Source organism: Lates calcarifer, linkage group LG5, assembly GCF_001640805.2.
Source record: "Lates calcarifer isolate ASB-BC8 linkage group LG5, TLL_Latcal_v3, whole genome shotgun sequence".
NCBI classification, from domain to species: Eukaryota; Metazoa; Chordata; class Actinopteri; family Centropomidae; genus Lates; species Lates calcarifer.
Window position 1 is genome coordinate 16,158,678 of NC_066837.1, and position 14,203 is coordinate 16,172,880.

The following is a 14,203-nucleotide window of genomic DNA, read 5'->3' on the forward strand; positions in this document are numbered from 1 at the left end:
CTGCCTCTCCCAGCTAACAGTAATGGTTACACTGTAATTACCCTCCAGGAACTTAATGTGTTGGTCTAACACAACCATCCTTTCTCTCCCAGAGGAATTTATTGTGCTTTTATCATCTTTCTCTGGTAGCTATGTTTTTTCGTCAAAAGTGGAAAGTCCCTACCCCTGCTGTTGTTCCTAGAAATGGGATATCACGTTTTCCCGCATTCTTGTCCAATATCAATAAAGCCTTGTTAATTTTCAATTTGTACTTGGTTTCTAATGGTGGGGTCATGGTACATCATCACTGGATAATGCCTGTAAGCACATATTGATGGAATTGTTCAGTTCTTGCCTTTTTAAGATGCCATTTTGAAGCAGACTTTAAGATATAACAACATCCATTCCAACACTTGATTTTAAATGGCAATCCTTATAAAGTATGCATGATAGTACAGACAGTAGATACAGCAGCAGTATGCTACGTCTTACAACACAACACGGTTAGTTCTCTGGTTCTCACACAAGTGAACTTTGATTTATTGATAATAAAATCTTCTCAGCTTTTTAAACAAGAAAAGGATTTTTCCCCGCTGTAATGAATATCCGAAGCATGCATGTTGTGGCTGTTTGTCAGAGCATTATGCTACTCACACACCACATGCTGGTATGACTGTTTGAAAACCAATAATTAGATTTTTTTTTTTTTTAATAGAATCAAAACATTTCTGGAAACAAAAACTTGACTAAAGCGTGCAAACACTATTGAAAACTACTTGAAATGAAAGGACTGTAATACATTTCTACAAGTCTGTCTCTTTGTTCTTTGTTCTTTGCTCTGACCTTGACTTGTGTGTCTTGTAGTCCGTCGACCCCGGTCAGCAGTTCACATGGGAGAACTCCAACTTGGAGGTCAACAAACCAAAGAACCGCTACGCTAACGTCATTGCCTACGATCACTCCAGGGTCATACTCTCCAGCATTGAGGGTAAGACACTCTGCCAGTGTGTTTGTGTGAGTGGGCGTGTGAGCGCTCTTGTGTTAGATGTCAAGAAGGAGGACATTTTTAGGAAGTGAGGGCACGTCCTCTCTTATTTAAAGTGCCATTTGAGGTTTATGACTTGGTTTCAGGGTTAAGGACATGTTAAGGGTTTAGACTGGGCATTTTAGTTGTGATGGCTGAGGCTGGGGTTAGAGGCGAGGGAGTGCATTATGTCAGTGAGCGTCATCACGAGTGCTGTATTACATACACATGCATTTAGTGTGTCTGGGTTAATTTGTACATGTGAGAACTGTTATCCATGACGAATGGGATATTAGTAGTCTAAAGATGTGTTTCATTGCCAGTTCCCACACAGCGCATACATAATACTGTGCCTGCATCAGATATTCACCATGAAAATGATCGTTTCAGGAGTGAAAAAAACTGTTGTTTCCACCCACTGTGGCACCACATCATACAAGAGATACCGTCTCTCACTTGACCATTTTAATATCTATGAAAATAAATTAGGCTCACGCTTTATTTATAGCCCAGTTGCTAATATATTTTCATGGTGCGCCGATTTTCCTGGATTTGAGCTTTCTGAACGGTCTAAAATGAGGAGAGAAAATAGTCCCATTCCTGTTCTCAGTGTGCGTTTTGAAGCGCACTCACCCACCTCAGCTGGGAAAGACCTGAGGCAGAGAAACTGGCAGCTCCAATGTGTAGAGAGGGAGGCAGTGGGAGGCCAAGCCCAAACAGATGAGCCTTATCTGGGCAGAGCATGTGTGAGCAGCCCTTCCACCCCCGCCTGTCCTGGAGCCCTGGCTGCCTGTCTTTCTTTCAGCTTAGAAAACACATATACTCTTGAGCATGTCCAAACACACAAACACACACACACACACACACACACACACACACACACACACTCCACTATAGATTTAAAACACATGCCCAGGATGCGCACAAGCACAGATATGCACGTTTGCTCCCAGTCTCCTCCACACATTCATGAACACACACTCTCTGCCAAGCCAGTGTAGCCACCAAATAAATGGAAGTGTGTGTGTGTGTGTGTGTTTGTTTTATCTGCACAGTGCTTCTGCTGTAGTCCCTTGCAATAAAGTTGTAGCACATCAAAGCATTTAGCCAAGCTGTCTTTTAAAGACTGAGGTTGATAAACATATGTTCGAAGCTCTTCTTACCGTCTGTCTCTATCCTATTTAAAATAAGTTGTATAAACACCACACACTCCTCTGTCATTTCACTGTGTGTGTCTGTGGTGTGTGTGTGTGAGTGTGTGTGTGTGTGTGTGTGTGTGTGTTTGATGATGACTCTGGGTTTTACGACTGTATGGGACTGAGTCGTGCTCATAAAATAAGATGCCAGAGGAGAATCAGCTGCAGGAGTGTCTTCCTGTCGGGACTCTACTGTTTGCTCATTGGCTTCTATCTTTTTAAATGTAAACTGCTATCAGACGACTCAAAAGGAGTTTTGTGTCCCACTTCGGCAGAATCGGGTCATGGCTGAATGTACGCGTACACGTCCATGTGTATGTCCGCGTGTGTACTTTGTGTTTTGGTGTATGTGTGCATGTTTGAGCTGTGACTCAGTGATTTTTGGGATTATGGTATTAGGCCCCAGATGAGCAGGACTGATCCTAAATCAAACACACACAGACGGTCTCTCACATCACACACACATACACACATACACACAATCCCTTCCAGGACAAGCAGTGTCAGCCGAGTCTTACACAGAGACGGCCTTACAGTCATATTGCCATTCAAAGCGACACATCCAGAGTATACTCAGATTAGGCCCATGATCGTCTTAGCATGTATTATAAAACAAGACGGCTGAACAATCCAACACCAAAGGACGCTTGGTCCTGTGAAAACATTAATCTGCCTGCCATGACCTCAGATGATCCACACTCTTTATTACTAGGACATAAACCTTCTTTCATAGCAGTAGACTTTAAATAATCCATATAGATTATTTCACTGTGAATCAGAATAAGAGTCAGGTTCATCTGCAAAGAAAATTACATAGACAAAGAGTGTTTCTCTGATCAGTGCAGAGACATTCAATCCTAATGCCATTCATCATATGTGTGGTACAGTGGGCAAAGCAGAGTATTGCAGCAATTTCTCTCACTCACTTCAGCCCGTCACAGTTCATTCTCTCCCTCAATTTGCACACTTCTCTTTCCGTCTTTTCCCTCCACCCACCTTGACTTCCACTCTCTCCTTGTTGTGCAGGTGTCCCAGGCAGTGACTACATCAACGCTAACTATATAGATGGCTACCGCCGTCAGAATGCCTATATCGCCACTCAGGGCTCCCTCCCTGAGACCTTCGGGGACTTCTGGAGGATGGTCTGGGAGCAGCATACAGCCAACATCATCATGATGACCAAGCTGGAAGAGAAGTCACGGGTGAGAAAGAGGGGGCGGGATAAAATGAGGGTATGTGAGGGTAGGACAGCAGGGTGTCAGCATTGGCATGAGGTACTATAGGATAGGACAGACTACAGAGAGAGTAGGACAACGGCGGTAAAATATAACTGGACAGACTATCGTGAAGGAAGGTAAAAGGAGAGGAGTACTGTGGGATAAGGAAGGTGTGGATAGGAGAGGGTAAGATAAACGGGGTATCGAAGACAGGATAGAATGTGAGAGCTAGACAAGTATGATTTTAAAAAATAGGAAAGAGGTGAGTAGTGCAGGATCAATAATAAAGGTTACGGGAGGTTACGGGTTGGTTTGACAGCAGTGTCGAGGCACACAACAGACCAGGGCAGGGCAGGATGTTCATTACTTAGGATGTTGGAGGACAGTAGATGGATTCAAGAGAACAGGACGGACAAGGAGAGGACAGGAGAGGAGGAGGCAGGATATGTCATGTAGTACAAAAATTGTTTGTAGAATAAACCAAAAAGCAGCCAACATCGTTAAGATGACCAAGCTTAAAGTTCCATGGGCAAGTGAGGTGATCACAGTGAGGGTATTTAGCATAGCACAACATAGCTGATCAGAACAGAATACAGTAAAAGAGAATAAAGTAGAATGGTGAGCAAGACCTGGGGGAATTACAAACACAGCTAAATCTGGGTTAGGTAATGAATTAGAAAATCATTTGGCTTCAAGGCATTTTGCTGTTGTTAACAGAATATGTACTTGAGTAGGAATCCAATGTAATGAGAATGTCATGTTAGAATAAAATGAACAAGAATGGCTTGAGGTATGAATCATGGTTAAGTGCTATCCAATTATGTCCAGAGCCCTGTTCAGAAAATGATCCTTTCCTCTCATCTGTGCTTCTTCTCCTATTAACCTGTGCCTTGTGTTAAAAAACTCTGTTTCCTTTTCAACTTTTTCCAACTGTCTCTGTTGTGTCTGTTTGACCCTCAGATGCCCTCTTATTTCTTCTCTAAGGCAAGACCTCTCTTTCTCTCCTTTGCTAATCCCTTTTAAAATGCAACCTCACCTCACATGGTTTTCTCCTTACCCCCCCACCCCCTTCCCACCCCCACCCCACCCCCTCTACGACAGCCAGTGCAATGAGCGAAAATGCTGAATTGTTTTCAACTCACCACAAGGCACTCATAGTTAACTAGAAATGGGTTTTATTGTAACCACTGCAGTTCAGAAAGAGTACACATTAGTGTCTACAGTTTGCATGATCACGCCCACAGCTGTTTTTCTCTTTTCCTGACTTGTGGCTATGCAGTGTAGGATGGAGCCATTAAAGAGTGTCACTTTTTTACACCCTGGCTACATTATCATGAGGAGTTGTATGATTTTTTTATTTTATTTTTTTGTTTTGCTGAAGGGCTGCAAAGTTCCTAATTGTAAGCAGTAAGCTGCTACTGTCTCGTAAACATGATAAATCTTCAGTTAGTCAATGCCTGCTTCAAATTCTCTAAATTCGGTTAAGTAGTTGCAACATTTATGCAACAATGAAAACATTCAATTTGAATATTCTTAGATGTTTACGATAAGCCAACTACCTCCATATCTACTGTATGAGGGAGGAGTGAGCTGCTCATTGGAGAAAATGATTTAATCTCATTTAACACCTCTCAACGTTATGCCATTATGTGTTTACGCGTTAACAACACAGATGATCACAGATGGTCCCACTGTGGGAACCGTGCCAGTATCCTTCCTTTTAGCACCAATCAAACCACATAAGAGCCGGGGCACAGTTATGCCGTTAGCCCATATATCAGTGTATAATATAGTCTTCACACCAGGCATTTACTGCGATCCTGTTTAGTCTTTGGCAGTAGTCTAGCCCCCCTACGTGGACGACCATTCTTGTCCCCACAGTGTCTCAAGGTCTGGTGGGAAAACAACAGTTGAAAAGCTGTAATTACAGCCTGAACGTCCCGGGCCAAAACGCATAATCCCCAGTCTGGAGCAGTGGAATGCAGAGCGAGCTGAGCTGAGCTCCCTGCTGTCTTTGATGTGAGGACTGGAGGGATCAGCACATAACGTTTGGTTTGGCCTGATTCTGCCAAGGCCCTCCTCCCCTCTTTCCTCTCCTCTGGGATTTTTTTCCCCCCCTCGCCTCTGTGGTTTCTGAGGCTGTGCTGGAGAACTACAAATATGACCGCCTTATGCAGGGGAATTCTAGGCGTTTTTGGTGGTTAGGGATGCTGGGACTTGGTGTGCAAAGTGTAGTTTTGTAGGGATTTGGTGGGTTGGAATGTAGAGCGATGTACACCGTCAAATATGTGCAGGACTAAACTTAAGGTATCGCTTGGCTTTTCTCAGTACTGTGGTGGATCCTTGTGAGAGCCCACCATCCTTTGGCAATTTCATGCCACACATTTTTCTGGTATTTGAAACAACTTGCAGGATCACACACCCCAGAAAGCAGAACTCTCTCTCTCTCTCTCTCCCCCCACTGTCTCTCTCTGTCACTCTTCACCTTCACCCCACTCACTTACTAAAACCCCTGTCACACGCTGGGTCATCTCTATATGCACACATTTTTTCCAAACATTACTGTCTGAATTTTGCAAACTCTCTCACTGATCTGCTTCAGCACTCCCCTCCTTTTTTGCCTCTGTACACGTGCACATGCACCCAAGTACAGACGCATGTAAAGCCGCTCTGCCTATCTCAAAGCTTCTCCCTTCTTCCCTTTTAGGTGAAGTGTGATCAGTACTGGCCAACCCGGGGCACAGAGACCTACGGCCTCATCCAGGTCACTCTACTGGACACAGTGGAGTTGGCTACATACTCCGTCAGGACCTTCGCTCTTTACAAGGTAACATGACGTGTGCAGTGGGGTGTAATGGGGTCGAGTGGCGTATTGATCTGTTGAAATATTCATGCAGGATAGTTTCTGTGTTTGTGCTTTGATTCCGTGTGATTCTTTACAGTTGGTAGTTGAATGTGCACTTCCTTACTTTTGTGACCTGACGTGAGAAATGGCCACATGAGAGCACAATGATTTATTTTTACTGTTTCATACATTATTGATCCTTCCAATTAGGTTTACAGTGATTCATCACATAACAGTTGCCTATTCTGGCTGAATTATGCTGTTGAATTGAAAAAGCACATTTTGATCAATTATTGTCTCACCTAGAATGGACCACCTGGCAGGTTCAGTAAACCAACATACATATGTAGTCTCAATAAGTGTGCTTTTTATTATTGTCTGCTAAAAGCTACAATGCCCATCTGTAACCTTGTTTAAAAACCAAAACCTTAGGGGTGCCCCCATAGCCAAATGGTTGGAGCACGTACCACATGGGTTTAAGTGCACTGAGCAGCTGGTCCCAGGATCGACTCCCGGTCTGGCCGGATCCTCACTCTCCCTGTTTCCTGTCTCATCTCCACTGTCCTATCCAATAAAGGCAAAAAAATGAAAAATGAAACCTTATTTGTCACCCATTTTGAAAGATTAACATCTTCAGTAGGAATGGTTGGAACAGCATAGGAAAGTCAGAAGTCAGAAAAAGGCTAATGCATCTCTGGTTTTGGTATTTTCATGGGGGTTTTTTAACAATACAAGAAAACACTGAATAAAATCAACTTTTGTGTGTCCGTCTGTGTGTTCATCCAGAGCGGCTCCAATGAGAAGCGTGAGGTTCGTCACTTCCAGTTCACGGCCTGGCCGGACCATGGGGTGCCAGAACACCCCACCCCCTTCCTAGCCTTCCTTCGGAGGGTCAAGGCCTGCAACCCTCCAGATGCAGGACCCATGGTCGTCCATTGCAGGTGTGTGTGTGTGTGTGTGTGTTTGTCAGTGCTTCATCCATGATTTTTTTTTTTTACTTAGTTTAGACAGTTGTTATAATTCACTGTACCAAAATTATTCCTAAAATCACCATGGTCCTTGATTGTGTGTGTGTGTGTTTTTGCATGAAACACTTATGTGTTATTTTGGGTTTTACTTAGCAACATAATTTTCTAAAGCCCAGGAGTCTGTGAAAATCAGCAAGAGTCCAAGAGCACTTGTATAAAATCATTCACAGGTCCAGAACTGAAATGAGATTGACCTGCCATTATGCAAACCCCAAACCATCCTCACTGGCTTAAACACCAACATTCCTCCCTTAACAACCTCCATCATTTCTAAGGTTTAACAACAACAACAGCAGCTGCCATTCTGACCCTATTTTCTATAAGTAGCTTTCACTGTTTGCTATTTACTATTTTGCGTTTAAGCTGGTGGTAGATCTGGGTTCATAAGTTTATATTCAAATGAGCTGCTGTCTGAGCAGCAGGAGGCTCACGTGTTGGTTGGAGGAAGATTCTGGAAACTTGTCATTACGGTCTTGGCACAACATTGAGCTGGAATGAAGCTATAATTTGCTCTTAACCAGGGAGTGAAGGGAGAGAAGAAGATAGAGGGTAGCAGAGGGAATATGGAGCAGAAGCTCTCGAGAGGAAGAATTAGTGAGGTATAGATGTGGAGGAAGAGAGGGAAGAGGAAGAAAAAAGGGATTGAGACAATGATTGAGAAGGAGAGTTAGCAAGGGACTGGGAGTTAGAGGAGGAGATATGTGCAGAATGAGAGAGAAGGTGAGGTCAAACTCAGGACACTGTGAATGGAAATGATGAATTAAAGAAAAGGAAAGGATGGAGAGAAAATGGAGTCTAAAAACATACGAATGTGAGAGTGAAAAAGTGGCAGGGCTGGTGTGAGAGCGTTGGAAGGGTACTTAGAGAGAAGATAAAGAGGCAGGGAGATGAGGGCGGGAGGAGGGTGAAAAAGGTTGGCAGGAGAAGAGCTCTTCCTAATCTTCCGTAGCAGTCAGATGGAGTATCTAACAGGATTATCAGTCAAATTTAATTATCCCGGCAAGACTCCATCATAATGTGTCTTAACATATCAACCAGCCTCTGTATCAAACAATGGGCCAAATCTCATTCCACCTGAACAACACACACATGCTAATGCACATACACACTGGTATTAATTTAACCATATAAAGAGGTTTTTATTCACTTGTGGAAACTTGCTTGGTCAGGGTGTTTCACCATTTAGATACTAGCACAGCAAAAATGTGAAGTGTTTGGGTGGGCAGCTAAATGTATTATATTTCTGGATTGTATGTCGATAGGAGAGGATATCTTCCTAATGCCAGTGAGACGGTGATGCTGACTCATCGCTGATGTCAATTTTTACGTCCTTTGTTGGAAATATTGCTGGCTGGCATCTTTGTGATACTTAGTTGATTCAGGCACGGTATGTTAGAGCTTTTGCGCTACGCAACAGGGCCAGATTTGTACCAGGTTTGACGACACAGCACACACTCAGGGAAATTATTTGTTCAACATTTCATACCCCAGTTTATGTGAGAAAATCACATCACCATCTGTTACCCCCGCTCCCCCCAACCCCCCTTTTATTTTTTTCCATCCTGTTTTGGTTCAGTGCTGGAGTGGGTCGCACAGGCTGCTTCATCGTGATCGACGCCATGACGGAACGAATCAAGCATGAGAAGACCATCGACATCTACGGTCACGTCACGCTGATGCGCTCCCAGAGGAACTACATGGTTCAGACGGAGGACCAGTACATCTTCATTCATGATGCGCTGCTGGAGGCCGTGACCTGCGGGAACACAGAGGTCCCCGCCAGGAACCTGTACTCCTACATCCAGAGGCTGACGCAGATTGAACCAGGAGAGAATGTCACCGGCATGGAGCTGGAGTTCAAGGTGAGAACTATTCACCATGTTCCCTGAAGGTTGGAAAATTAGGTCCAGCTGATTTATGATGGTTCATAAATCCGATTAATGATAATAATGTGACACTTCACTGGTCTCTGAAAGAGAGAGTTACCTTTTTCTTGCCCCTCGCCCCGTAGGAGGTCAGACGTCAGGGTCAACCGCACAATAGCATCACTAATGTTGCTACTGTATTAGTGCCTCACAGACACTTCAGCACTTAAAATGATTAATGATGATCTCTGTACCTAATGGGCCTTCCTGTCTCCATAAAGTACAGTATATAGTCACATTACAGGTTTGAAACAACTTAACAAATGAGATATAACATGTTAATTATTGAGCTGCAGAGGTGCTCACAAGTGAATTTTGCTAGCTTCACCAACAGATTCACCCTGTCTCCAGTCTTTGTGCTAAAGCTAAGCTAACCTGCTGGACTGTAGCTTCACATTTACATGAGAGCGGTATACATCACAAGTACTTACTTCCCAACCTAGTAAAACCAAAATTGCATCATACAGCAAAATGTAAATTCAAATAAAAATCGGTTCAACCTTTCTGTGATTCTTAGCACCTCTAGATTGGGGTTTAAACATAATTCTTGACCTTGGAAACAGCAGTTGGCAAAACAGTCCCTCCTCCAGATCTATTTAGTAGCTGCTGCAAATGGTCAAATGGCAAATTGCTTTGGAAAGAACAGCTTGAGCACAACAATCTCCTCAGGGACATACAGTATGTATAAACCTGGACTTCCTGACCTTGGTAGTCACTGAGCATCTTTCCCAGGACCGTTAGAGGTTCTTACATTTTCAATCCCCCTCTGAGAGTTTCATATAGTCATGATGGATGGTTGGATTTGAAGGGGATTATGGGATTGCACCTTTTGAATCCAAGGTCATAAGCATCGTGAAGCGTCGTAGATTTGAAAGTTTGATGGGCATACACAGAAAAACCAAATCATATAGGCCAGAAAGTTGGAGTTAATAATAAAAATCTTTGGGAAAGGTCATGTGGACGCTTTCAAACATTTAGGGAGCCGATCAGAATTCAGACATAAGGCATCAATACACATGCAAGAAGACTGAGTGCATAACATATTCAAAGTGTTGTTCAAGTGTCAAGTAGTGGTATTTTCATTTTGTTCTGGCTGTTTTTATTTTGTTTACTCTGATATTAACCTCTTGCCAGACGAGTTCTCTGCAGACCTGTCTGGTCTGGGTGAGAAGAGAATCAGCTTTAGCTGTACAGGTATATATTGAAAGCAGGTGGCTTAAATTTTTCCTGGAATGGTTTATGTCTGCTCAGACGCTCAGAGGGCAAAGTAAATACAAAAGCCACTCCAAGCAATCTCCTTCATCCTATGCTGCTGCATTCCTGTCCTAATGGTAGCGGTCTCCCCAGAATGACAATGAACTGAGCGCTCACTGAACTGTTTGCTCAGCCTTATATTGATGTAAAACACATGCCCAGGGTTGTCCCAGTCACCAGATTTCATCTCACTTGAACACTTACTGGGCATTGCGGAGCGCCGTCTGAAGCGGCACTTTCCGCCTCCATCGCCCAAACACCAAAAAGGATGGAAATTCTCACGGAGAGGAGCGGTGTCTCATCCCTCAAATAAAATCACAGAAAGTTGAAGCATGTGTGCGAGAAAAGAAAGAAACTGAGCCGCTCTGGCAGTTTCTGGTAATCCAACACCCTATTAGGACATAATGTTTTTGTTTCCTTTCACACAGAGTTTGCTGGTTGAGTTTAAAGAAGCTGCCAACAGGGCATGATTTTATCCAAGCTTAACAGATGGTGAAAATAATGGCATGTATCAAAGCGGCGAAAAGGTTTGTGCTCGCCAGTCTTTATTGATAAGACCGAGTCAAATTCAAAGCAAATGACACGAAGAATTAGTATTGTTTACACTGAAAGCTGGGTTCAGAGTACCCAAATGAACTGGTGAACTTTTAGTTTGTGTGGGATTTTCCAGCTTGGTCTCTCCATAAGAAAATGAGGTACTGCTGTTTCTCCCACAGCGGCTCCAGTAGCCACCGATGGTGGAGGCTCAGTTCACGAGACCCCATTGTTTCCCCCCTGAGTCTGCGGTCTCCCTCTGCCTATTCTCTGTTGTTCTGTCTTTCGTTTTAAGCCATGTCATCCAGTGGTCGAGTGTGAGAGAGAGTGTATGGCATGTGCTCTCGTCTGCCTGTCTGCACGTATCCATATGAATGTGTGTGTTCCAGGGTTTTTTTTCGCAAGGGCAGGATCAACTGTGGTTCACATATGTGCGTTGAGACAGTGTGGGGCCTTGTGGTTTCCTGCCCCCCGACTCTTGATTTTTCTCCTTCCTCCTCTCGTTCATCTTATTATATTCCCTCCTCTATTCCCTACCACTGCCCTTGTCCCCCTATATCGGCCCTCCTTTGTATATTCAATTGAGGATGTCTGACTAAATATCCTCAGGCCTGCCGAGTCAAGCTGATTTTCTAATTTAAGTTGTCCAGTACGCCAGAGGAAAACCAAGTCTTGTGCTGAATACATTTGAATGAGGTCCTTGAATGTGTCTGAACTTCCTTTTTATTTTCTCTCTTCACTTTACTCCGTCCATTCTCTGTGTTTTGTGTGCTCTCTCCAACACTGCTTCTTAGTTTCTTCATGTGTCAGTCAGTATATTATAAAATGTTGTTTTTCTTATTTTTATTTATTTTTTTCCTGTTCCAGCGTCTGGCCAGTGCCAAGGCCCACACATCACGGTTCGTCAGTGCCAACCTGCCATGTAACAAGTTCAAGAACCGGCTGGTGAACATCATGCCCTATGAGACCACGCGTGTGTCTCTGCAGCCAATCAGAGGAGTGGAGGGATCTGACTACATCAACGCCAGCTTCATCGATGGATACAGGTCAGAGAGAACTGAACTAAAAGTCAGTTGTTCTGTACTGTTTTTATATGCCTTCTAGAGACATATACAGAAATACAGAAATCCATGTGTTTGTGTGTGTAGGCAGCAGAAGGCATACATAGCAACCCAAGGCCCGCTGGCTGAAACCACAGAGGACTACTGGAGGATGCTGTGGGAACACAACTCCACCATAGTTGTCATGCTAACCAAACTGAGAGAAATGGGACGGGTACGGATGCACAGACACGTCACTTTAATCACTATGTAGGGTTTACTACAGGAAAATACTATAGGAAAATTCAAAGATAGTGATTTGCACATGATTATATAATCAGTGTCATAAACATGTACAATCCAATATCACACAATATCCTGTAATAGGACTCATTATTTTCTGTTTTTAATTAAAAAAAAGTAATACTTTGAAGGACATCACCTTTACATTTACTCCCCATTCTTCTCTAAACTAAAGCAGTACAGTGATGGTGGTGTGAGTTATATCTCATAAACCTCATATCTCATCTGCTGCAGAATAATCTTCAATTGAATAATGAATGTCACAAGTCAAGGAGAGATATTCATGACAAAGTAGCCAGAAATTGTTGAAATCTTTCACACTAAATCCCTCAGATGTGATGTAGAGCTCTGAACTGAAGCCTCTGTGTTGTCTTCCTGCAGGAGAAGTGTCACCAGTACTGGCCTGCTGAGCGCTCAGCCAGGTACCAGTACTTTGTGGTGGATCCCATGGCTGAGTACAACATGCCCCAGTACATCCTCAGAGAGTTCAAAGTCACTGATGCCAGAGTGAGTCAGCAGTTTGTGTGTGTTTATGTTTATGTTTGTTGAGAGAGACTGTATTGTTTGTGGGGGGGTTTTTTTGTTGTTGTTTTTTTACATTTTTTCTGGATTTTCTTCTGGTTTCAGGATGGCCAATCACGGACAGTTCGTCAATTCCAGTTCACTGATTGGCCAGAGCAAGGAGTGCCAAAGTCAGGGGAGGGATTCATTGATTTTATTGGCCAGGTGCACAAAACAAAAGAACAGTTTGGCCAGGATGGGCCAATAACTGTGCACTGCAGGTGAGATGCATCCTTCACACGGGACCCTGTATATTTCATCATAACTTGTGTTCAAGTCTCCCGAGAAGAAAGAATATTTGTAATAAATCACAGTTTAATAGAAAGGATTTTAGCATATCTCATGTAAACAAGCATGGGAAATTTTGGATGTGTCTATGCACTGATCAAAGATACTGTATATACCTAGCACACATGCAGATGTGTCGATCCTCACACCATGTTACCTACTTTAAAATTCCATTTGAAAGAGTCTGAATGTAAAGCTTACAGAAATAAATGTCAGATTGTTTTTTTAAAGGGTGGAAAAACACACAGAGATGATCATTCAAACTGAAGGGTGATTGAGGGTTGGCATAAAGGTTAGTGTAGACTGGGCTTGAGGGTTGGTTGTGGCGGTGACAGGGGCCTATAGCCTGTCATGGAGCAGTATTCAAGAAAATTAAAAAAAAAAAAAATTCTTCCTGGTCTGTGCTACATGTAAACCAGTAATCACAACTACAGGTGGGTTGGGCAATAAACCAATAACGATATTTATCGTGATCTAATTTACCTTGATAGAAATATAAATGTTTGATGTAATTGATTTCCATGCTCAGATAGCATGCACAGAAAATGAATCAAACAAACTGCCAATCATGTTGCAGGAAAATAGGTTTGGATAAGTTAGGTTAGATTTTATCATTTTGATTGTTTCGTTTATCGTCAATATCAACTGATGTGAAAATGTTTGTCATGTTTTTATCATTTTATCCTTTTTTTCCCAAAGTGCTAAGTTCTAAATATGTTTCCACCTGTCCACCAACAGTGCTGGAGTAGGGAGGACCGGTGTGTTCATCACCCTCAGCATTGTGCTGGAGAGGATGAGGTACGAGGGCGTGGTGGACATCTTCCAGACAGTCAAGATGCTGCGCACCCAGAGACCTGCCACCGTTCAGACTGAGGTCAGCTTTGCCACTGTTATTATTCTGTCTTGCTCTGCAGCTCCTGCTCTCTCCCTTTGTCAAACAACAAGTAGTGAATTTGTCTGCCTCTGCTCCAGTCTCTGTTGCTCATTGACCTTTCTCTGCCTCCCTCCA

General features: G+C 43.2%; 1 protein-coding gene across 1 annotated transcript in view; it reads left to right on the plus strand.

Annotated features, from left to right (window-relative positions):
- The window catches only part of ptprdb (protein tyrosine phosphatase receptor type Db), a 136,749-nt gene that overhangs the window by 119,074 nt on the left and 3,472 nt on the right, over positions 1-14,203 (plus strand). Inside the window, 10 exon segments of the mRNA XM_051070669.1 lie at positions 844-967; positions 3,226-3,401; positions 6,124-6,243; positions 7,048-7,202; positions 8,866-9,151; positions 11,870-12,048; positions 12,151-12,277; positions 12,727-12,852; positions 12,973-13,127; positions 13,933-14,068. Of these exon segments, the coding sequence (XP_050926626.1) occupies positions 844-967; positions 3,226-3,401; positions 6,124-6,243; positions 7,048-7,202; positions 8,866-9,151; positions 11,870-12,048; positions 12,151-12,277; positions 12,727-12,852; positions 12,973-13,127; positions 13,933-14,068 (1,584 nt within the window).